The 20,168-nt window shown below is 66.3% G+C and overlaps 1 protein-coding gene across 8 annotated transcripts; it reads right to left on the bottom strand.

Moving 5' to 3' along the window:
* Positions 1–551: 551 nt before the first annotated feature.
* Positions 552–19,627, bottom strand: PARVG (parvin gamma). 8 transcript variants are annotated; one of them, XR_016216380.1, is made up of 14 exons: positions 19,539–19,627; positions 18,196–18,345; positions 17,004–17,068; positions 15,711–15,813; positions 14,859–14,999; positions 14,175–14,290; positions 13,451–13,506; positions 12,750–12,772; positions 10,461–10,519; positions 10,087–10,155; positions 8,446–8,542; positions 7,657–7,758; positions 5,483–5,555; positions 4,600–5,030 (listed from the first exon to the last, which is right to left on the bottom strand). XR_016216380.1 is itself a non-coding variant. In XM_070051517.2 (13 exons), exons 2-13 carry the CDS (start codon positions 18,254–18,256, stop codon positions 715–717), a joined length of 1,140 nt encoding a protein of 379 aa, XP_069907618.2. In that variant the 5' UTR covers positions 18,257–18,345; positions 19,539–19,627; the 3' UTR covers positions 552–714. The 8 variants fall into 8 exon arrangements, 7 of the variants coding, with proteins under 7 accessions (XP_069907618.2, XP_069907613.2, XP_069907616.2 ...); XM_070051517.2 differs by lacking the exons at positions 4,600–5,030; positions 8,446–8,542 and adding an exon at positions 552–986; XM_070051512.2 differs by lacking the exons at positions 4,600–5,030; positions 8,446–8,542 and adding an exon at positions 552–986 and having other exon boundaries at positions 18,196–18,273.
* Between the last annotated feature and the right edge of the window lie 541 nt (positions 19,628–20,168).

Genomic DNA, 20,168 nt, shown 5'->3' with positions numbered 1-20,168 from the left:
GGAGAGGGGAGGATGGTGCGGGGGGCAGCCCTGGCCGTGTGGGGAAACTGAGGCAGCCACCAGAGAAGGAGGAGTGGCAGAGACCTCGGGAGCTGTCCCTGGGGTCAGGGCCGCTCTGCCCACACCCGTGTGCGGCTGGGAAAATATCCAGGGGAAAGGAGTGGGCAACACCTGGAGCTCAAGGGGGCGTGGCTCACGATGGCACCCGCCCCTAACAGAAGACCCCAGCGGGTTGCCCCACAGCCTGGCGCGAAGCTCTGGGCTGGAGTCTGCTCTGGCCCTGCCCACGAGGTGAGGGACCCTCGGCAGGCTGCAGAGCGCGTCTGAGACCTCGCTGCCCAGGAGTCGTGGGCCCGCCACGCCCAGCACCTAACACGAAACCACCGGGCTCGGATTCGGAAGACACGGAGCACGGCCAGGGGAAGCCCAGAAGCAGGGAAAACCCAGACCCAGCTCCAGTAGTAGAATTGGAAGACCAGGCGTCCACACCGGTACGAGTGTGCTCTGTGTTTTCAAGCAGAAGTGCGAGAGAGAAACGGAGGACACTGTGCTTTCTTAAAGAAAGACTTTATTCATGCTTTTGAGAGGCAGAGTTACAGTTACAGAGAGACAGAGGGAGAGAGAGAGAGAGAGAGAGACAGAGACAGAGAGGGAGAGAGAGAGAGAGAGAGAGAGAGAGAAACGGAGGACACTGTGCTTTCTTAAAGAAAGACTTTATTCATGCTTTTGAGAGGCAGAGTTACAGTTACAGAGAGACAGAGGGAGAGAGAGAGAGAGAGAGAGACAGAGACAGAGAGGGAGAGAGAGAGAGAGAGAGAGAGAGAGAGGTCTTCCATCCTCTGGTTCACTCCCCAGATGGCCACAATGGCTGGAGCTGCACCGATCCGAAGCCAGGAGCCAGGAGCTTCTTCCGGGTCTCCCACGTGGGTGCAGGGGTCCAAGGACTTGGGCCATCTTCCACTGCTTTCCCGGGCCATAGCAGAGAGCTGGATGGGAAGTGGAGCAGCCGGGACTAGAACCAGCGCTCCTGTGGGATGCCAGTGCCACAGGCAGCAGCATAACCATCGCACCCCAGTGCAGGCCCCAATACAAGTGAGTTTTTAAAGCAAAAGCAACATATAGTGAAAATAAAAATATCTGTAGAAATACAACACGTGACAACCATAGATGCCTCCCGGGAGGGACAGACGGAGGTGACGTCATTTAAATTCAGAGAGGAAGAAGTGGGGGCTCCACACGCTGCTCCCCAGAACCTGCTGAACACTAGCTTGTTTTGGAAGTCTTTTGCAGGTGGAATTAAATTCAAGATCTTTTTTCTTTTTATTTATTTGAAAGTCAGAGTTACACACAGAGAGAGAAGGAGATGCAGAGAGAGAGAGAGAGAGAGAGAGGTCTTCCATCTGCTGGTTCACTCCTCAATTGGCCGCAACAGCTGGAGCTGCACCGATCTGAAGCCAGGAGCCAGGAGCTTCTTCCGGGTCTCCCACGTGGGTGCAGGGCCCAAACACCTGAGCCATCTTGTACTGCTTTCCCAGGCCACAGCAGAGAGCTGGATCAGAAGTGGAGCAGCCTGGACTCAAACCGGTGCCCATATGGGATGACGGCACTTCAGGTGGCAGCTTTACCTGCTACGCCACAGCACCAGCCCCCAAATTCAAGATCTTGAGACGAGGTGACCTCAGATCTTAGTGAGCCCTGAACCCCATGACAAGCGTCCTCCTAAGGGCTCCGCAGGGCAGGGGCGGGCGCCGTGGTGCCCCGGGATACGTTGCTGTCTGGCGCCACATCCCACATGGGAGCGACTGTTGGAGAAGCTGACGCCTCTGCTTCTGACCCGGCTCCCTGCTGGTGCGCCCAGGGGGCAGCAGATGATGGTCAAGGCCTCCGGGTTCTGCCACCCGCGTGGGAGACCCGGATGGAGCTCCTGGTTCAGCCCCGGCTGCTGTGGCCAACTTGGGAGGGAACCAGAGGATGCAAGACCTCTCCACTCCCAGCCGTCACTCTGGCTTTGACATAAATAAATAAGCCTGTTTTACAGAGAGACAGAGAGCACCGTAACCACGGAGGGAGCTATCAGGATGACGCAGCCACAGCCCAGGGAGGCTGGCAGCCAGCCGAGGCTGCGGGAGGGACAGAACAGGTTCCACTCCAGCCTTCAGCCTCTGGAGCCGTGGAAGGAAGGAACTGTGTTGCTTTAAGCCCCCCAGTGTATGGCAGTCGGCTTTGGCAGCCCCAGGACGGTCTAGAGCAACCGCGGGAAGCGCACAACAGAAAGGCAGCTCGCAAGCCGGTCCTGGCATAAACGTAGCTCCCGCCAAGGCCCCCACTCGAGAGAAACAGGAAAGAGGAAAGACAGGTGGGACATGCGGAGTGCAGGAGGCCCAGGCCGCAGCTGCGAGAGTTGAATGGGCTCGGGGTCCCTGGGAGGGGCACGGGACGGGGCGCGGGCGGGCAGCACGGGCTGCTGGTTGCGGCCACAGTTTCTGTTTGGTTTCATAGAAAAGTTCTGGATGTGGGTGCGAGGGGACTTCACAAAATTCCTGGAAAATCATGAGAAAACTGTGCATTTCAAAAACGCGCACCACAGTGAAGTGAACTTTTAACCGTTTCCCACACGAGTTTGGAGCCTCTGCTGGTGGGGAAGATGGCACGCGGCAGGTGCACTTCGTCCCTCGCCGCGGCTCCAGCGATGGACCCTGAGCTTACGCTTGTCACAGTGAGAAATGTGACCAAGCTCTCGAACCGGAGGGCGCAAGTCTTCAGATCCTACAAAAAGACGGATCCGCTTTAAATAGAGACAGCTTCAGCGGACAGCGGAGAAAGGGCTGTGAGTGGCTCCACTAACCTCAGACAAAGCGATCTCAGAGCAGGAGCTGTTACAGACAGCAAGAGGTCAGAGCCCTGCTGAGTGTGTGCGGAACAAGAGCTCTCGGCAAGAACAAGAACTGACGGAATCGAGAGAGAGACAGAGAGATCTCCAGTGTTCACGCCTCCGCCAGCCATCGCTTTTCGGGAGGAATCCAGAAACCAGTGAGAAGGTGGAAAACCCGACCGGCACAGCCCACCAGGCCGGCCTCGTCCGCACACACACGGCCTTCCTCTCAGCGGCAGCAGGCCACGCGTGGCCCAGGACACGTCCCAGCATGTCCCCGACGACTGACGTCACACAAAGCACACGCTCCGGCCATGGCACAGCCCCGTGATGAGAAGCCACACGCCTGGAAACCACGCCCTTGGAAGTGCCCACGGGTCCACGAGGCGCCCGCGAGAAAGCAGCCGTTTCCAGCTCCGCGCAGGTGGAAATGCACCACAGCACGGCCGGTGCGCCGCAGCGACAGCTGTGCTGAGAGACGTTTCCACGAGACAAGGGCTGGTGCCGGCGTTGTGCCACAGCGGGGGATGCCGACATCCCGCGCCAGAGCGCCCATTCAAGTCCTGGCTGCTCCACGTCTCGTCCAGCTCCAGCCCATGCGCCTGGGAAAGCAGCAGAGGACGGCCCGAGGGCTTGGGCCCCTGCACCCACACGGGAGACTGGACGGAGCTCCTGGCTCCCAGCTTCAGCCTGGCCCAGCCCTGGCAGTTATGGCCTTTTGGGGAGTGACCCAGCGGGTGGACAGTCTTCCTTTCTCTGTCTCATCCTCTCTCTGCATCTCTGCCTTTCAAATAAACAAATAAATAAAAAAAATAGCAGCAAACCTGATGAGAACCACAGAGGTCCAGTGATTGGCAAATGCAGCGTCCAATCCATGGTGCTATACTCGGTGCTACCACCTCCACCCCTGGTGCTGTACTCAGTGCTACCACGTCCACCCCTGGTGCTGTACCTGGTGCTACAGTGTCCACCCCTGGTGCTGTACTCAGTGCTACAGTGTCCACCCATGGTGCTGTACTCAGTGCTACAGTGCCCACCCCTGGTGCTGTGCCTGGTGCTACAGTGTCTACCCCTGGTGCTGTACTCAGTGCTACAGTGTCCACCCATGGTGCTGTACTCAGTGCTACCATGTCCACCCCTGGTGCTGTACTCAGTGCTACCACCTCCCCCCCTGGTGCTGTACTCAGTGCTACCATGTCCACCCCTGGTGCTGTGCCTGGTGCTACAGTGTCCACCCCTGGTGCTGTCCTCAGTGCTACAGTGCCCCCCCCGGTGCTGTACTCAGTGCTACAGTGTTCCCCCCTGGTACTGTAGCTGGTGCTACAGTGTCCACCCCTGGTGCTGTGCCTGGTGCTATAGGGTCCCATCGTGGTGCTGTACTGAGTGCTACCATGTCCCCCTGCTGCTGTGCCTGGTGAGACAGCACCCTCCCCCTGGTGCTGTACTCAGTGCTCCACATCTGCCCGTGGTGCTGTACTCAGTGCTACCATGTCCCCCCTGGTGCTGTACTCAGTGCTACCATGTCCCCCCTGGTGCTGTACTCAGTGCTACCATGTCCCCCCTGGTGCTGTACTCAGTGCTACCATGTCCCCCTTCTGCTGTGCCTGGTGAGACAGCACCCTCCCCCTGGTGCTGTACTCTGCGGACACAGGAAGGGGTCTGGGTGCAGGAAACCGCGGGAACCTCCGCTGAGCTCAGTGAAAGAAACCAGACGCGGGAAAGTGGCCTCCCGGGAGATGGTTTATAGGAAATTCTAGCGCAGGCAAAACACGGCAGACGGAAAGCAGGCCGCGGGTTCCAGGCGGGGCTGCAGCCGGGCTCCACGCAGGCCACCCAGCGCAGGGCGCAGGGCGCGGGGCGCAGCGTCGGGGCCCAGCGCACCCCCGGGCCTGCGTGGAGCCTTCCCAGGACACCCAGGGTCCCTCCCAGGAGAGCTTTTGCTAAATAAATGCAGCGAGACAGGCTGCGGGTGCAGGGGGTGCAGGGGGTGGGCCAGGCCGGCCCTGGGTCCCCAGGTGGGCCACCCAGCTTCTGGGGGACAGCGACGGCTAACGTGGGGCTCCACGGGGCGCCTGGCCCAGGTCCGCCTCCAGCTTGTGCTTGCGAAACAGGCAGTAGAGCAGCCGCAGCGTGCTCTTGGCGTCCTTGTTCACGATGGCTGTGCACGGGTGGGAGCGGGGGTGACTCCCGGTCCCCGCGCCCCGGGCCCCGGGGCTCCCCATGGGGCAGTGTCCCTGCCAGGCCTGCACCCAGCGCCCAGCACACAGCCCCGCCCCCTGCTCCTGTCCAGGGCGCCCCTGCAACCCCAGGCCCTGCTTCCTGAGTTAGCTCTGCCCATGACCTCAGGCCCCTCCCCCTCCACAGGGCTCCGCTGCTGGGCGCCCAGGTGGCCTCACGGGAAACCCTGGCAGGCGGTGGCCGTGGTCGCCGTGTGCCCCAGGGAGGCAGGAGGCGGGAAGCGGGATGTGGGATACGGGAGGGCCCCACCCCCCCGCCCCGGGAGGGCCCCACCCCCCACACCCTCACACCCGTGTCCCGTGTGCCCGTGGGAGATGAGAGGGCCCCCCCCCTCCGCGCCCCCGCCCTGTGCCCGCTCGTGGCCGCGCTCACCTTCGGGGCTGACCGGCTGCTGCAGGAGGCCGTGGTCCCTCAGCAGCTCCAGGGCCAGGGTCACGTTGTGCAGCTATGACGACAAGGTCCCGGGCCAGCCCGTGAGGCAGGGCCCCCGCCCCTCCCCGCAGCGGTGGTGGTCCAGCACCTACAGATGGGGCCTCCCTCCCTCGGCCACTCGCAGGCCTGCCCTGAGCAGGTGCCGCACACTGGGCGCCTCGGGGGTCGGGGGAGGTGAGCCCCGCCGGAGCAGCGGCAAGGGTGCGTGGTGGGGGCGGGGAGGCAGAGACCCCCTCAGACGCCCCCGGTTCTTTCTCCACCGGCGAGGCAGGGTCAGGAGACCCAGGCTCAGCGGCGCTCAGGTGAGAGAAGGTGCCGGAACCAGGCCTGGCTCTCTGATGCCTGGGCTAAGCTGGCTGGAGGCTGGAGGAGCTGCCCCCCGGGTGCTGTCCCCCGCCCAGGCGGGAGCCTCGGACTCCGCCCCAGACCGGCTCGGTGCCCGGTCTATCACGGCAGGACCCCCCAGAGCCCTGACCGTGCCAGGACTCATCACCAGCTCAGGGCCAGGCTGGGCCCCCACACTGTCTGCCCCTGCACCCCGTTTGCCACTGCGCCCCATCCCTGGGTCCACAGCTTGTCCTGAGCACCTGCTGCGGGCCAGGCAGGTGACGGAGGCTGAGGGACAGCTGCTCCCTGGCCTGGAGGAGCCGCTGCCATCGCAGCCAGCAGTGACACCGTCTGCCTGTCACCTTCATCACCCGCCTCAATGGGAACGGGAGACAGCTCGCGGGAGGGTGGCCCAGGCCCTGCGAGCCGGCTCCCACGCTCCATGCAAGCCTGGTCCACCGTCCTCGCCGGTCTGAGCTGAGGACGCTAGCCCGGCTCTGCTCCCCCAGCCTAGGGAAGGACGTGACCTGGGAGGGCCACTCTGTCCTCCGGGGAAGAAATCATTGTGAGCGGGAGGGAGCCGAGGCCTGGCGCTGGTTCCGTTTGTGCCGGCGGTCACCTCCCTCCCTGGTCCCCAGCCTCTCTCCCCATGGCGCCTGGCAGGTGCAGGGGCCGCAGCTGCTTCTTCAAACCCACATCCTTGGGGCCCAGGGAGGCCCTGGTCCTCCACCCGCCTCCACGCTGCCTGCTGTGGGGAGCAGGTTCGGAGACAGGGGCCAGCGGCGGGGCCTTGGGGACGTGGGACACACTGAGCCCGGGAGTCCCCGCACCCGAGCGACAAGGAGAGGAACCCCGTCAGCTCTGGGCTGCGCTCTGAACCCTGGGCCCTGACAATGCTGCCTCCTGCGTGGGGGCCCTGCACGGCCACCTGGCCTGGACTCTGTCCCTCCTGAGCCCTGGCACCCTCTGTTCCCCCAGGGGTCTCACCCTGGCCCCTGGGAAAGAAACTAGGAGAAGGACAAACCTGGACGCCGGCCCGCCCTCCATCGTGACCAGCAGGGGTCGCTCTCGGCCGGGCCCCGGCCCCTCTCTGACTCGGTTCCCCCAGGAGGACGCGGCAGCGGGCAGGACAGCGCTCCCCTGGCCGATGCTGCTCCCCCCTCTGCACCCACCAAGGCCACGGGTACGCTCTGGCCGGCGGCAGGAGCTGGTAGCGGAGCCCCCCAGCCCCGCCCGGGCTTACAGTGCCCTGTCTGTAGGAGCACCTGCCAGGGCTGCCCACTGGTCCCCGGAGAAGCACCGAGGCACCCAGCCAGTGTGGCCTGGTCACCAGCCAGTCCCAGACGAGAGTGCAGGCCCAACCGAGCCCCCCGCCGCCAAGCCCGGCCAACTCACAGGTGTGGTTCCAGCCACTGGGTTTGCGGGTGGTTGGCTGTGCAGGCCCATGGTGGCACCGAACAATTGGCCCGGGGCCTGGGCATGGTGGGAACCCCAACATACTGTCCCTGCTGCTATCCCCTGGCCTGCTGGCCCCAGCCCACAACCCTGTCCTGGGGAATTGAGCATCAAGAGCGCCCCCTGCTGCCAGGGCACAGAGACCACACCCACTAACAGTGGCATCTCTCAGGGCTGGTACGGCGCTGCAGCGGTTAAGCCGCCGCCACAGCACTGGTGCAAGTCCCAGCTGCTCCACTTCCGATCCAGCTCCCCACGGATGCACAAAGACTGTGCCAATGGCGTAGACCTGTGCACCCAGAGGCCACCCGGGAAAACGTCAGCAAACTCACCTTTTCCGCAGGAGAACTGGGCGTGAGGTAGAATTCCTTCAGGTGCAGGAAGAAGCCTTGCAGCTGTCCGATCAGCAAGAGCAAGATGACCCCATCTGCAAACTACAGAAGACGGGGCCGGGGCCGGGGCCGCCGCCGGGGGACAAGCTGCAGCCGACCACCCTGGGCGAGTCGCACAGCCTCTCTGAGCCGGGGGGGGGGGGGGGGGGACAAGCTGCAGCCAGACCACCCTGGGTGAGTCGCACAGCCTCTCTGAGCCGGGGGACAAGCTGCAGCCGGACCACCCTGGGCGAGTCACACAGCCTCTCTGAGCCGGGGGACAAGCTGCAGCCGACCACCCTGGGCGAGTCGCACAGCCTCTCTGAGCCGGAGGACAAGCTGCAGCCCGACCACCCTGGGCGAGTCGCACAGCCTCTCTGAGCCGGGGGACAAGCTGCAGCCGACCACCCTGGGCGAGTCGCACAGCCTCTCTGAGCCGGGGGACAAGCTGCAGCCGACCACCCTGGGCGAGTCGCACAGCCTCTCTGAGCCGGGGGACAAGCTGCAGCTGGACCACCCTGGGCGAGTCGCACAGCCTCTCTGAGCCGGGGGACAAGCTGCAGCTGGACCACCCTGGGCGAGTCGCACAGCCTCTCTGAGCTGGGGGACAAGCTGCAGCCCGACCACCCTGGCCGAGTCGCACAGCCTCTCTGAGCCGGGGGACAAGCTGCAGCTGGACCACCCTGGGCGAGTCGCACAGCCTCTCTGAGCTGGGGGCCCTTTTTGAGAAGTGGAGAGAATATCCCTGACCTTCCAGGGGTGTTGTAACCAGCAGGTGCCCAGCCTGGGCCGTAGAACACGCCCAACGTACAGAGCTCTTTCTCTAAACGACACACGGTTCCAGGCGCTACAGAGACCCAGGAGAAAACGGGCGTAAAGGCATCCCATCAGGAACAGGCAGAGGCCGGAGCACAGGGCTCATTCTGCCTGCTGCCGCATTAATATTTCTGTCTGTTCTCTCTGGGCTCAGAGACGGAGCTGCTGTGCCGCCACCAGCAGGTCGTGTGCTAACATAATCCCATCGAACTCTTCAAAGACTCAAAACCCAAGATCGGATATGGGAGAAAATCCACCCCTCCCAGTCCTTAATGGGATTTCCGCCCGTTAAGCCTGCTTCAGTGTTGTTAGCTCCGACCCAAAATCTCTCCTGCCGGAACTTCCCGGGAATCCACATGCCACCCCCGTGCGCGCCACCACGCTCCAGACATCGCCTTGCACCAGGGGAGAGAGGAGGAAAACACAGGCTGGGCCGAAGCCAAAAACCACAGTTTGATCCACGGGAAGCAGGTGAGAGCCACGCCCCTGCCGCTCACCCTGCTGGGTCGCATCCCAGGCAGCCTGCGTGCATCCCCCACGTCCCGTGAGGAGCCTGGCGCTCAGAGGAGCCCGGAACTGGACAAGGTCACGCAGCTATGTGGGCGGGCCATCCTTGGAGCCCACGGATGCAAGTGCAGAGGCACACGTCTGTCTGGCGCGGGGGGCGGGTGCTCCCCACCTGCCTCGTCTCTGGCACATGGGAGCAGGCGCTATGAGCACAGACTGCCTGGGTTCGAATCCCAGTCCCACCACTTACATGCGGTGGCACCTTGGACACGTTAATTAGTCTCTCCGAGCCTCAGCAGCCTCATCTGTCAAATGGGTGGCATCGGGCGCCCATCGGGGGCTGTGGTGAGGCGCCCGTGAGCTGACACCGGGAAAGCCCTTTGTCCACCTCAGCTGTGGAGCAGTGTGTATCCGAGGAGGAGTACCCCGGCTAAGACCCTCCTAAGCCACTGGCCCCCCCGGGAGCAGATCTCGCCCTTCACCTCACCCCCAACCACACGGCAACACCCAGGCAGCCCGAGGCCCGCAAGGCCGCCAGCGGCCAGCAGACGCCCAGGCCACTGGGAAGGCCCCGGGCTGACCCTGGGCTGGCGGTCAGTTCTCTGCTCCTGTGTCCTGCTGCGCCGTGGGCCGTAGCACCTGGTGGAAGGCCGTGGCCACCTGCTTCTGCCCAGGACCACTGAGTTTAACTGGGCCAGCGTGGGCTGAGCTCCAGGCAGGCCGCGTCCGTGCCCCCAGGAATGCCTGGCCCCAGCGTCACACGTGGCACACGGCACCGGCCAGCAAAGGTGCCTGAGCCTGCAACCGCCCAGGGAGGACCCACGGGCCCCTGCGCGGGCCTCTCGTCGTCCACGGTTTGTCATGAAAGCTGGGCAGTGATGAACAGTCGCGCCAGCTCTGTGCGGGGCTGCACGGCCCCGCCTCCCCCCCGCCCGGGACGCCCCTGGGAGAGGAAGACACTCAGTGTCCAAGAGGTGGCACCCCCGCCCCCGCCACACAGGGTGCTCCCAGGCCAGGGGCACCACGGCCCCTCCCTGCCTGGGGCCCCTCCCCTGCCCGAGTCCCTACCTGGGTGTCCAGGTTCTGCACAGACAGGCCCAGGCGCTCCAGCTTCTGGTTGACAAAGGTCACGATGGCCTGCCCCGGGGCGAGAGGGACAGCACCTGGCATGGAGCAGGCCAGAGCGAGGGCGGGAGGGAGGGGTGGGGAGGGAAGGAAGATGGGTGGGAGGGAGGGAGTGAGGGGGAGCAGGAGGGAGGGAGGGAAGGAGGATGGGTGGGAGGGAGGGAGGGGTGGGGGGAGGGAGGACAGGCAGAGGGAGGGATCCAGGGTGAGAGGGAATGAGGGAGAGGGAGGGGGGAGGGAGGGAAGGAGGATGGGTGGGAGGGAGGGAGGGGTGGGGGGAGGGGTGGGCGGGGCCGCTAGCGCTGTGCTCCCCGTACCTCGCTCACCGCCTTCACTTTCTCCGGCGCCAGCTTAAATAATTCATCAAAGACGTCCCCTGCAGACCCAGATCCAATAAACAGCTCATTACGCGGCCATTACCCCTTGCCAAACAGGGGACTGTTCCTCCCCACGGAAGGTTCCAGAATACCGGCCCGGAGGGAGCGGGAGTCAGTGCCTCAGGCTCCGGAGTGGTGCAGGCCCTGCTCCCCGGCTCTGGCCTGCGTGGGGTGACAGAGGGGGCCCGGGCCTGGGCGTCCTCACCTGTAAACCTCCCGGGGCGGGGGCGGGGCCGAGAGCCAGCTGGATAGCCACAGGTGACACAGCCGGTGACGGCAGCTGGTCACAGGGAAGCGGCTGTCCCCTCTGCAGCGGACGCCTGGCACCTCCCTCCCCCGAGGGCTCATGGGTGACTGGGCAGAGCCGGGGTTTCTGGGACCCCTGCAGGGTGCAGAGGCCAGCCCCTGGGGCCCTCCCACTGGCTGGGGGACAGAAGGGCCCCTGGGCGGCTCAGGCCCCGCGTCCTCGGGCTTATGCCCTCAGCATGCACCTGGCTTCCCACTACTGGCAGCGAGCACCCCCACCCCCGCCCAGGGGACCCCCGTCCTCGGGAACCGAGCGCCCACACTCAGCGCCGTCCCCGGTTGCGTGTCTGTCTCCTCAACCAAACAGGAGGAGGCTGCACACACAGCACCGCGCACCGTGCACCGGGGTCCCCGGGCCTCTGGGCCTGGGGTCAGGGAGAGCGCGGCCCCGAAGGAGCCGGGGCTCTGTGTCCCTGCCCATCCTCACGCTGTCCTGCCCAGAGCCCTGCTCCCTGGGCGGCCCCTGTCCCCATGCCGCCCGGACATCTGGCTGACCCCTGCTCCCCGTGCTGCCTCCCCCCGCCTCTGTCTCCAAACCCCTCCCAGGTTATCAGCTCCCCTCAGGCAAGCTGCCACCCGCAGCCGCCCTGCTCACCAGCACTGAGTGCTAAGTACCCACAGCCGCCCTGCTCACCAGCACTGGGTGCTAAGTACCCACAACACACCCTGCCCACCAGCACTGGGTGCTAAGTACCCACAGCTGCCCTGCCCACCAGCACTGGGTGCTAAGTACCCACAGCCACCCTGCCCACCAGCACTGGGTGCTAAGTACCCACAGCCGCCCTGCCCACCGGCACTGGGTGCTAAGTACCCACAGCTGCCCTGCCCACCAGCACTGGGTGCTAAGTAAGTACCCACAACACACCCTGCCCACCCAGCACTGGGTGCTAAGTACCCACTGCTGCCCTGCCCACAGGCACTGCGTGCTAAGTACCCACAGCCACCCTGCCCACTGGCACTGGGTGCTAAGTACCCACAACACACCCTGCCCACCAGCACTGGGTGCTAAGTACCCACAGCACACCCAGCCCACCCAGCACTGGGTGCTAAGCAGGGAGAGTGCAGGAGGAAAGATCGTGTTAGGATGAATGGGTAGGTGGATGGTTGGGCAGGTAAATGAATGAATGGTTGGTACATGGGTGGATGGATAGAGGGCTGGGTGAATGGGTGGAGAGACGAATGGATGGTGATTGGGTGGGTGGGTGATTGGGTGAGTGGGTTTGTGGAGAGATGGCTGGATGGGTGATTGAGTGGGTGGGTGGATAGATGGGTAGATGGGTGGGTGGATAAGTGAATGAGTGGGTTGGTGGTGGCGAGATGGACGGGCGGGTGATTGAGTGGGTGACTGATTGGATGGGCGGTGCCGAGATGGACGGGTGCGGGGTGGAGTGTGGGGGACTGCCATGTGGGTGAATGGGCGGCCGGCCAGACCGGCTGCCCTGGGAGAGGGCGCCTGAGAGGTACAACCTCACGAGGGCTGGTCGGGTGGGGCACGGCCGTGCCATGTGAGCACAAACCCTGCCCCCGCACCGTCAGTCTCCCCTCGGGCCCTGCAGCCCCTCAGCCAGGGCAGCCATCGCTGGTTTACAGACCAGCACACCGAGGCACCGTGGCTCACTGCCCACGCTCAGAAGGCGGGAAGCAGCGTTCGACCCCACCCCTCGGCGTCCAGGCCCCACCCCCGACTCCACCGCTGCCCATGCAATTGTAAACCTCTCCATCCACAGGAGCGGCCCTGGGAGGGAGCGGCCAGCCCCACGGACGGACGGACCGAGACGGAGATGGAGACAGAAGGCGCGGATGGGAGCAGGGGGGGCTCGGGGCGCAAGCAGCAGAGGCAGGGAGGCGGGGAGGGGCACCAGCTCCGCCCACCGTCCTTCCGCGTCCCCCGCGAGGTCAGAGCGTGCAGGAGAGCGCACTCACCAGGAGGCCCGTCCTTGTCTGCGCTGGAGGAGAAATGGTTAGAGAACTCATCAGGGAAACACGGAAACGGTCCACAGACCTACAGACCCACAGCCGCTCAACAGGAGGGCGCCGGCCCTGAGGCCGGAAACCCGGGCCCCTGGCCCCCTGCCCTGGCCTGTGTGTGTGTGGTCTTGCCGGCCGGGGGCGGGGTGGGCCTCGTGCACCCGACACTACAGCGTGTGCCTGTGTGTTCTAGCACCCGAGTGGCCCCGGGGCCTCCCGCCCAGGTTCTCGCCTGCCCTGGCCCCAGGCGAGTGACACCGCCCACTGCCGCCTCCTTGCAGCCATTTTGGCTGGTGTGGACAGACGTTCTTCTCTTCGCTTCTGGGCTAAGCCCCAGGGCCCAGCAGGCTCGGCCCTGCTGCCCGTGCAGAGCCTCAGGGGCACAGAGCGCCGCTGGCGCTGAGCAGGGCTCCGACTCGCTGGGCAGAGCCCGCCTCCCCGACTGGGGGCCCCACCCCGGGGAGGAGGGCAGGGTGGCCGGAGGGCTGCGGCTGGATTGAGGGGCCAGCGCTGCCCTCCGGGCACAGGGCAAGCCAGCAGTTCAAGGCCCCCGCCCGTGGGTGTCAGGTGGATGGAGCCCCCACCCTGGCCCCAGGCCCAGCCGCCACGCCCGCAAACCCAGGCAGGCCCCGCCCTGGGCCCCAACCCGTCCTCACCCGCACTCGGTGAGCTGCTCTACCGAGGTCTCCGACTTCAGACCCGTCCTGGTGCTCTGCGAAGGGAGGAGGGGAGACGTGAACGAGCGAGTTAATGAATTAATGATGTCTCCTCTGACTTACATGAGAGACGTACACAAATCCACAAAACGGCCCAGCACGGAATTTTGATCTATGTTTTTGGAACGTGTGGGAGTGACTCCTGGGCTCGGTTTATCATCAGGGCAGGTCGGGAGCAGACGGGTCTGTGGGGTCCCTGTGTGGGGTGGGCGGAGTCTGCCTGGGGGCAGAGGTCGTGGATTCCAGCGTTCACTGTAGCCCAGGTCCCACACAGGCTGGAGAGTACATCCCACGGGGTAGAAGTTAGAGAGGGCTTCCTGGAGGAGGCGGCAGGCAGCTCCACCGCCGGGACTGACAAGGGACGGGCACCACCGCGGGGCGGGGCAGCAGCTTCGCCCCTGCAGTGTGCAGGCTCCCGGTGGCCGCGACCAGACAGCCACAGGTGGCCCCGGGTGAGATCTCCCACGCCTGGCCCCAGGAGCCAAGCGGGACTGGCCAGCCCCCGGCCCCTCTCGGACCCTGGCCGGGGTCTCTGCCAGCCAGGACCCCGTCACCGTCCCGGGGGAAGTGCGATCTCGCTCTGCTCCCTGGGCAGCAGCCCCCCGTAGGTGTGGCCACGGGCACCCACGACGGGGGCAGGCAGCCCTCAGGGCTCGGGCCGTACCTCGATGGTGATGACCTCCACATGGACGTTGGCTGGGAGGGGCAGGTCCGGCTGGAAGCGCTTGGCCAGGGCCACGAGGAGGTGCAAGGTGGCCAGCAGGTCCTTGCTGAAGATGGCTGGGAGGGGAGGGGACAGAGTTCAGAGCCGAGAGTCCTCCAGGACCTGCAGCCAGAGACCTCCTCCCCCTCCCCTTCCCCCTCCTCGTCCTCCCCCTCGTCCTCCTCCCCCTCCTCCTCCCCCTCCCCTCCTCCTCCTCCCCTCCTCCTCCTCCCCCTCATCTCCCTCCTCCCCTTCCCCCTCCCCCTCCCCCTCCCCCTCCTCACTACCTCGCTCACAGACCCAGGGGCCCGCGTCCAGGGACCTGGAGACCCCGCGGCGTGTTCAGAACCCACAGACGATCATGCTGGTCCAGCCCTTGGACGCCCGCCACCCTGGCTGACCCTCAAGGCCAAGGATTATCATTTCAAAACAGCAGTGCCATCGTCCTCGTCTGCCCCACCACCCTCCCTGCACTGAGCTTCTCTGATCCCCACGCGTCCCGCACGCCCTGGCTGGAGGCTCCGGAATGAGCTGCCCCCGGCTGGCCGCTCCCTCGGCTTGCTCTCGGCCTGCAGAGGAGGGCGAGGGCCGTCGGGGGGCCGTCGGACCCCGGCCGCGCCTGACCTCCCCGCGAGGCCCCCGTACCCTCCACGCTCCACGGGACCTGCCGCTCCTCCACCTGCAGGCTGTGGTTCACGGCGTCCAGCACCACGGCCAGCTTGCGCTGCTGGCTCGCAGAGGTCAAGGCCATCTCCTCCACTTCCAGCCGCAGCGCCGCCAGCTTCTCTGTGGGCGGGAGGCACAGGTGAAGGCTCCCGGGGAGGCCAGCACCCCGGGTAGGGAGCGCCCGGTGGCACCCACAGCCCCAGCTGCCTGGGAGCCCCCTGGGGAAGAGGCCCCATGGGCACGCAGGCCCCGTGACGTGAGCAGGTCGCCACCCGCCGAGCTGCCCCCGGCCCCTCTCCCCTTGACAGCCCTGCACCTGCACCCTTGGCTGCAGGGCGGTGTGGCCTAGGGGTTAAAGCCTAGCCCACCCTCTCACCCCCAGGCTCTACCCCATACTTTCTCAATCTGTGAGCCCCTCAGGCCTGGCAGGCGGGGCTGGGGCAGTCTGGTGGTCTCTGAGGCCCAGCGGCACCTGCTACCAGGGGACTCAGTAAGTTCTGCCGAGCTGGGCCCCGGGCCCGGCCCTGAGGACGTGGAATCAGGCCTGACCCACCCCAGGACCACAGGAAGACCGACCCACAGCCCCCACGGGACCCGCCTAGGGCACAGGGGGAGGGAGACTGGGGCAGGAGGCAGCCCTGGCCGTGCAAGCAGCAGGCGCTCAATACATGCTCGAGGGGCAGTGTGGTGCGGTGGCAAGAGCGTGGACCCCAGCATCAGCGCCCGGGGGCAGCGCCGCCTCGCTGGCTGGCGTGGCAGGTGGCCCGGTCCCCCGGGGCTGCGCCATGTCAGGCCCGGCTGAGACCTGCAGCCCTGGGCGCGGCCGCTTACGGAACAGGTGGTGCAGGATGAGCCCGTCGAACAAGTCCTCCTCCAGGCTGCGCGCCACGATGTGCTCGGGCAGGAGCGTGGCGTTGATCCACTCCATCAGCACCTGCGGGCCGGGGCCGGCCACCAGGTCAGGGGTCACGAGGCCAGGGGTCGTCTCTGCCCATCCCCGTTCTACTCCGGCCTCTGCCCTGAGTCTCTGCCTCCCACCAAGCCCTCCTTCAAGGCCTGGTCGGATGCCGCCTCCTCTGGGAAGGCCTCCATGATCTTCCGGGCTCCTCCCGCAGGGCCGTCTCTGCTGTGTGCATGGTGCTGGCGCCCCACACAGGGACATGGCATGTCCTGCAGACTTAAGGCGCCCACTTGGCCATCGTGACTGTGAAGCACGGGCTGCTGGGGTCCTGTCCCGGCCCCACTTAGCTCCGCCTGGGACCACACCCCACAGCCCCCTGAGGGGAGCAGCCCCGACTCGGGGGGGGGGTGTGAACATCCCAGCGCCTCTGAGGTCCCTGCCCTGCGCTGACTCCCGGGTCCCAGGCAGCTCCACCCCTCACCCCGGGTCCCCCTTCCTCCCTGGACCCTGGGACACCCTCCCAGCTCAGCTACTTGCACCCAAATCCCCAGGTCAGCTTCTGGCGGGTAGGTCAGCCCCTGTCAGGTGGGCCAGGAGGGACCCGCAGGGCTGGGCCTGGTCAGCGCCAGGCGTGTTTGCTCCAGTGGGACAGGTGCGGGGGGAGTGAGAGAATGGGGGGCGGGATGGGAAATGGCCCACCAAGCCTTGGGGCTGGAAGGTGATATAGGCCTGGAGGCCTCCCTGGAGGAGGCCACACGGAGATCGGAGAACAGGACAGAAGGAGACAGAGGCCGAGCCCGCCTGTACCCAGCTGGTCCAGCGGCCGCAGCAGACCAGCCAAGGAGAGGCCTGAGAACTGGGAGACTCGGGCCCCTGTTGCCCTGGGCAGCTGAGAAAGTGGCAGAGGACGGGGCTTGGGGCTGGTGGCCTGGGTCAGACCCCAGCTCTGTCACTGGCGAGTCGTGTGCCCCGCATGGGTGCCTAGCTGTCCCCTCCCTGGGGTTCAGGGGACAGCAGACCCCACGCGCAACAGGGAGGCCACATGGGACATGCGTGTAAAGGCATGCAGTCGGCGCTCACTCAGTGCTCACCCAGCAGCCACACAGCCGGTCGCCCAGAGGCCTCCGGGCCCCCTCCCCCAGCCCTGCTGTTGCCGGTGCAGGTGAGTCGCCCCCCGCGGGAAGCCAGGGCCCCGAGGAGCACGGTCGCCGGCGCGGCCGTACCTGCTGCAGCTCCTCAAACCTGGGGTCCTTCCGCGAGGCGGGTGCCAGGTACTTCTTCTTCTCCCCTGGAAGCAGAGTGGGCGTGGTCGGGGGGCCTCGCTCACCTGGCGCTCCCCACACCTGGGCGGCCCGGGGTTTAACAGACGCCCCCGTCCCTTGCTGCCCAGAGAAACCACAGCCCAGGGGCGGAGGGCAAAGGTCGTGCCCTGGCTCCCAGCAGCTGGGGGGGGGGCTTCACCCGACCCCCAGCGCACCTGCACCCTCTGAGGCCTGGGTCAGCCCCTCCCACGTGTCAGACGCAGGGAGCCCACAGGACGTGGGGTTTAGGGGGATTCTGAGGTCAGCTCACCCCAATGTGCACAGGGGAAACTGAGTCAGCGGGGGGGGGGCAGCCTCGCCTGAGCCCACGGCTGTGACCCCGCAGGAAGTGCTTCCCGCACGTGCTGAGACCCCGCCCGTCGGCCGGCCGTGGCCTCTGACAGCAGAGGAGGTGACAGGCACGCGCTGGACAAACTCCCGGGGCCGGTGAGCGGCCTCTGTCCCGGGAGCCGCCCTGACTGGAAGCGCTTCCCGGGGGGCCGAGCCCCACCACCCCGACCCACCAGGACCTCAAGACGCTGCCCAGGCTGAACCACTTAAAAACGGGGGTCCCAGACGGCCAGGAAGCCCAGCCCCCTTCTGGCTCCTACCGCCCTAGGGGACCCTGCCTGTGTCTGTCTCTGAGCCAGCTCTGGGGAGGAAGACTGGGCACCCTCGCCCCGGGCTCTCCCCGCTTCCAAAGGAGCCCACGCGTGGGAAGGGGCCACGTCTGCAGCCCCCAGCCTGCGGGCGTTGGTGCTGGGGGGCGGTACTGCTTGGTGGGTGTGGCCCCTCAGAACCTGTCACCGTTACCTGCCCCCACCCCCACCCGTTGCCTCAGTTCTCTGGTCTGGCCAGAGCAGGAGGTGTTGCCCACCCTGTGTGAGGCGCTCACGGGGCCCATGGGTGGGCGCAGAGCCGGCTTCAGCCACCGGCTTCTGTCAGCAGTGGCATCGACAGCCTGGGGTAGAGGCTTATGTGGGTAGCTACGCGGAAGGTTCTGGAAGGAGGTGCTGGTGGAATAGGGAGGGACCTGCCAGCTGGGCGCTCGGCTGACAACTGGGGGTGCGGGACCTGCTGCCCACCAGCCCCACCCCCGGCCCCGGGCACCCACCTGGGGGGAGCTCCCCCTCCGTGGGGAGCTGCTGCAGGCCGCGGGAGGACTCGGGCTCCATCCTCTCCCTCACCCGCCCTGGAGGGTTCGGGGGACAGAAGGAGTCGTGGTTGGAGCACGGCTCTGAATTCACTCTGTGCTCAGCGGTTCCTGGAGGGCAGGAGGCACCGGGCAGGGGTGGGAGCCGCACTCTGGCTGGGCCAGTGGCCAGGCCGGCCTGGGCAAGCGCATGGAGTCCCCGGGAGGAGCAGAGGCTGGGCGGAGATGTGGGGCCCTCGGAGCAGGTGCAGAGCCGCCCGCCCCCCGCCTGCCCCCCGCCCCGCACAGGATCCCTGCACCAGCCCGCAGGACGGAGCAGGGGTGTGGCTGCCCCAGAGCTGCCGGGGCCCAGAAAGCCCTGGGGCTGAGTCCAGGGGCACGCTCCCGGGGCAGCCTGTGTGGGGCTGGTGGAGAGGAGCACGGGCCAGGGAGCTCCTCCTTGGGCCAGAACTGGGCATGCCCCTCGCGCCCTTGGCACGGCCAGCCTGGGAGCAAGTGGGCTGGAGCTGGGGAGCCAAGGCCACCCAGCCCCACCCCCACCCCACTGCAGGAGTGGCTGTGAGTGGGGCTCTCTGCAGGGGGCTTGGGGGTCTCGGGGCTCTGACCCCCCCACACACCTGATGGAAAGGGTGCACTCCCAGGGGCCCAGGACCCTGCCTGCTCCTCCTGACGCCCGAGCAGACCGGAAGTCAGCCTCCCTCCTGACCCCAGCCACTTCCTCCCGCCTAAGGCCCCTCGCTCTGCAGGCAGCTCTGCCCTCTCCCGTCCTCTCCCTTCAGCCCTGGCCCTGCCCCAGCGTTTCCAGTCCTGGGGGGGTACAGGGGGCGTGGGGAGGAGTTGGTGGTCAAGGCAGGAGACCCCCCAGAGATGTGGGGAGACTGAGGCCCAGAGCCACCCCATCAGACAAGCAGCTGGAGACCCCGTCCCTCCCTGGGTCATGCAGGGGAAGGAGGCTGCCCCTGGGGGGCGGCTGTGCCCGCAAGTCCCAAGCTTCCTGGGGACACAGAGACCGGGGGAAAATGGCCGGGCCAGGGGGTGGGGGCCCGGGTTCCGGGCGGCTCCTCCTCCCTCTGGATGGGTGACTCTGGGCCCCTCCCCCGTGTGCAGGGATCCCTGTGCCTCTCTGAGCAGCAGTGGGCGGGGGGGGGGTTCAGGGTCTACCACCCCCTCCCCGTGCAGCCCCAGGTAAGCTCTCAGCCCGCCTTCCACATGGCGTGCCAGGCCCGCTGTGGCCTGCAGCGCCCGGCAAATGGACAGGCCGAAGGTTCTAGCAGCTGAGGGCCCCCGGGGCCGGAAGGACTCACCTGGCTGCTTCCCGAACAGGGAATCACGGCCTCGGTGGCTCGGACGCTCAGAACACGGGCAGCTTCCGGGTCCCCGGGCCGCGGGGCTCGGAGGCAGGGGCGGCCTCTCACTTCCTCCGCGGCTGCCACTTCCCCCATCCCGTGCTGCACCCACAAACCCGCGGGAGGCCAGGGGCCTGGCCATGCCGACTGGCCCCTGCCCGGCTCTCAGAGACTGTGTCTCTCCCTCCCCAGAATAACAGCCTTGGGGCCAGAAGTGTGGGGTCAGCCCTGCCCCAGGCCAGCAGTCACCTCTGCCCACATCTGATCCCAGCAGGGCTCAGCCGGCACCCCCAGGCCACCACGGGGCCCCTGCCTCCCTGCCGGGGCCATGCCAGAGCCCCAGGTGCTCACGCCCACTGCCCAGCCCTGAGCTGCTCTCCACAAGCGCCAGGGCCCTCGCTCCCTGTCTGGGCACAGCGACACAGCCGGGGCAGCCACTTCACAGGGTGAGAGCAGGTGCAGGCCAAGGGGCCGCATCTGGCGGTTGGCTTCTTGCTGTCCAGAGCAGGTGCAGGACGTCACACAGCCAAGGACAGAGGTGCACCTGTCCCTCTCCCTCTCCTGGTGCAGCCACTGCCAAGGGAGAAC

This window comes from Oryctolagus cuniculus, chromosome 11, assembly GCF_051225735.1.
Source record: "Oryctolagus cuniculus isolate XC-2025 breed Fujian yellow rabbit chromosome 11, ASM5122573v1, whole genome shotgun sequence".
NCBI lineage: Eukaryota > Metazoa > Chordata > Mammalia > Lagomorpha > Leporidae > Oryctolagus > Oryctolagus cuniculus.
The sequence above is the reverse complement of the archived record's forward strand: the minus strand, read 5'-3'. Positions and strand labels throughout refer to the sequence as shown.